This window comes from Seriola lalandi, unplaced genomic scaffold (genome assembly GCF_002814215.2).
Source record: "Seriola lalandi dorsalis isolate HSWRI2012SDOR001 ecotype SW California unplaced genomic scaffold, Sedor1 jcf7180002054240, whole genome shotgun sequence".
NCBI lineage: Eukaryota > Metazoa > Chordata > Actinopteri > Carangiformes > Carangidae > Seriola > Seriola lalandi.
Window position 1 is genome coordinate 496,826 of NW_019524793.1, and position 3,928 is coordinate 500,753.

Sequence of the window (3,928 nt, forward strand, 5' to 3'; positions counted from 1 at the left end):
CCCCCTCCCTCTGCCTTCTGCCCCCACGTGCACCACGGGGACCGAGCTGAAAGTTTTCTGCTCCTTTGAACAGTTTCCATTTGACTCCTGGAAAAATGCTTTGCAGCTTCGTTAACTTTAACAAATTCCCATCCAATGTGATTTTTCCCTGACGAAAACCAGCGTCGTTTCACCTCCTCATAACCCCTGAGAAAGTCAATATGATTTACACAGCTGCGAGTATGTGGGCACTTGAAAAAATATCTGTACAAACCTTTGAAACAACCAGTGATAGTGGTATACGGTACATTCAAATAGGAATTATGGTCACTTTCTAATAACACTGAAGTGTTTGCCTGAGCTCAAAACCATTCATGTAAATTAAGTATATACAACTATTCTTACCGACAAAAAGACATATTACATCCAAGCCGACAAGCATCTTTCTCTTGGTGCAAAATGAGCTCTCCTCCTCAGTTTGGGTGAGGAAATGCTTCCCAGCACCGTTCTCCCTCCCTTCCCCGGTCCCTCCGCTGTCAGCTAACCGGAGCTGGAGCTCCGCGTCCCGGGGCAGCGTGTTGCCGTGGGTACCGGTGGAGTTGAACTTTTGCATGTCTTTAGCTAAATAAACTACTTACAACTTGTTTTTCAAAAAAGTAGTTGCAGTTAGTCCGTTTGTCGCTGCTGTAGCTGGTAAATGATGGAAATTCCCAAACTTTTCAGTCCGTCCTTCGTCGGTGCAACAAATCCATGTCAACGAAGGTTTGACAGCAGCAGCCCCCGGTCAACCAGCCAACCGACAAGCTAGATGAGGTAACGTTTCACGTTTGTGATTAAAAAAAAGTGCTGAGACAAAGAAAGGTGGGAGTTAATTGGAAACAGGACGGACCTCAAACAACTCAGTTAAATCACAACAAACTTCTCCTAAGTGGGAGCGTGTTTTAGCCCACAATATGCTCCCAGCCGACCAGCGTTCACGTTTATGTCACACAGAACTGGTTCAAACTTTCAAAATAAAGTTCTTTCTTAATTAAAACTCGGTCGAGTAACTGTGAAACCACAACTTTGGTCGAAAAATCGTATTATTTCCGGTGTAATGCGGTTTGACTTGACGCAGCTGCAGATCTGAAAACCTCTCCGGTAAAAACCCAACAAAAATCAACGTGTAGCCTGACGATCAGGCTGTAGCTCAAAACGTGTTGGATCCACCTGACAGCTGTTCAGTGAGTGGTCCTCTCCACTGAGATGTTTCCTGTCCCATTCAACTGTCCCACCCATGTGAGGACACGTCCCACATACACATCTTCAGCCCCTCTCTAGACTAATAACACAAATTTAGGGAATTTTGTTTTCGTTTTCACAAACCCAACAGTAAAGAAACATCTGCAAAAAAAAAAATCGAATCTTTTTAATATCGACTTTTAATGAAAGAATTAAAAGTGCCCACGTGTGACCGAGTTCGACACTATTATCATTTTTTATAATTTTCATTTTTTAATAAAATTATATTTATTGTTCCATCTATGCCCTTATACATGCAAGACTGCCTGGCAAATTTTTTCCACAATATTGACTCCTGGTGTTTGGCTGTCTGCCAATACACTAGACAGATAGACCAAAGACAACCTGAACACATGATATGAACTGGAAAAAAATCTCAGGAAACCTATATGTTTATGAAAGTTAATCGAATTCAGGTGTCTTGACTGAATCAATTAACTACACAGGCCGTTTGATTTCTCAGTGATCAACTCCTAGTAGTTGTTAATGCCTCGCTCACCGTGTGTTTTAGAACAGAGGTTTCCTGCCACCTGGTGTAAAGACAAAGGCACAGCTTCAGCATGATGAGACTGTAAAGACACTGACTGCTGTTGTTTATTGCAAATAAACAAGGGTGTAGATTTGTGTTGAATTTCGATATATATGTAATATATGTACATGTGACGTAAAATCATGTTTTTAAAGTATAGCCTATTTATGTAAAAAATTACATATGAAACCTGTTAGAAATTGAAACAATATCATATATTGACATACATTTTTACCTAATAGAAAAATGAATTTTTGTATTTTTATTTTATACACTCGTTGCATAAATATATATAAACCAAAGCCTGTCAGTATATGTTCATATTATATATGTAAATATGAAAGATAGACATGTATGTTTAAATTTAATAAGAAATTATTAAGAATATACAATCATATACAAACATATAAAATTTTAATAAGCATGTTGTTTCAATAAAGTTGCATTTTACTATGAGTATTTCATATATGTTATAAACGTACTGTATATGTTCATTTATCCAGAGGATGTATATACTGTATGTCATATTAATATCACCTCTTAAAGGTGACATATATGGTAACATCAATCTTGATATAGGGACATATATGTCATATATATGTTATAAGTTATAGAACAGTGAGGCATAAACGTGACATACTATAGTATGGCATAAAAAAGTCATAGGATAGTAAGGCATAAAAATGTCATAGTATAGTAAGGCATAAAAAGTCATATTATGATAAGCCTTAAAAAGTCATTGTATGGTAAGGCATAAAAAAGCCATAGTACAGTAAGGCATAAAAACGTCATAATATAGTGAGGAATAAAAACATCATAATACACTAAGGCATAAAATGTTATAGTATAGTAAGGCATAAATACGTCAAAAAAGGTTGTAGAATAGTAAGGCACAAAAACCTCAAAAAACCTCAAAGTTTAGTAAGGCTTAAAATCGTCATGGGGAGAACATGCAAAGTCCAAAAAGAAAGGCCCAAAGACATGGATTCAAACCCAAAACCTGGTGACTGCAAAGCAAAAGTTCTAACCATTGCACTACCTTGCTAGCTCATGAAGAATACATTGTTTTGTAACACATAAAAGTATCAAATATAATAAGGCATTAAGATGTTGTGGTACAGTAAGGTATAAAAAGCCATAGAAAGTCATAAAAAAGTAATAGTAAAGTATGGCATGAAAATGTTTGGATACAGTAAGCCATAAAAAGTCATAGAAAGTCATAAAAACGTCAAAGTATAGTAAGAAATTAAAATGTCAAAACATGTCATAATATAGTGAGGCATAAATACATAAAAAAAAACATTATAAGGCATAAAAACTTCAAAAAACATCAGAGTATAATAAGGCATCAAAATGTCAAAGAATGTAAGTAAGTAAGTAAGGCATAAAAAGTCATAGTATAGTAAGGCATAATCACGTCATAGTACAGTAAGGCATAGAAACATCAAAAAACGTCATGTTATATGAAGGCCTAAAACATAACATTATATTAAAGCACAAAACTGTCAAAAAACAATGTAAAATAATAAGGCATAACAAGCCATACTATAGTAAGGCATGAAAACAACAAAGAAAGTCATAGTATAGTGAGACGTAAAAATTTGAACCTAATAGTATAGCAAAACCTAAAAATGTCAAAATCGTCACAGTATAGTGAGGCATAAAACTTAACATTATATTAAGGCATTAAACGTTATAGTATAGCAAGGCATAACAACGTCTAAAAACGTCAAAGTCTAGTAAGGCCTAAAAATTTCAAAAAACATCATGTTATATGAAGGCATAAAACATAACATTATATTATATAACATTATATACATGACAAACTTTTTGTTTGACATTGTGGTACAGTAAGGCATAAAAACTCATAGAAAGTCATAAAAACATCAAGGCATAAAAAGTCATAAAAAGTCATAAAAACATCATAGTATAGTAAGACATGGAAATGTCAAAAAACGTCATAGTCTAGCAAGGCCTAAAAACGTCAAAAAAGAGGGAGAACATGCAAACTCCAAACAAAAGGGATCCAAGAACTGGATTTGAACCTAGAACATTCTGACTATAATGATACAGCTCTAACCACTGCACTACCTTGAGACATGAAAGCCAACCTGTTGTATTCTAAAGCATAAAAGCATC

At 35.2% G+C, this 3,928-nt stretch overlaps 1 protein-coding gene across 1 annotated transcript in view; it reads right to left on the reverse strand.

Moving 5' to 3' along the window:
* The window catches only part of ppap2d (phosphatidic acid phosphatase type 2D), a 17,061-nt gene extending 15,846 nt beyond the window's left edge, over positions 1 to 1,215 (reverse strand). Inside the window, exon 1 of the mRNA XM_023404356.2 lies at positions 385 to 1,215. Within this exon, the coding sequence (XP_023260124.1) occupies positions 385 to 592 (208 nt within the window). The 5' untranslated portion in view covers positions 593 to 1,215. The remainder of the gene's footprint in view (positions 1 to 384) is intronic.
* Positions 1,216 to 3,928: the final 2,713 nt, after the last annotated feature.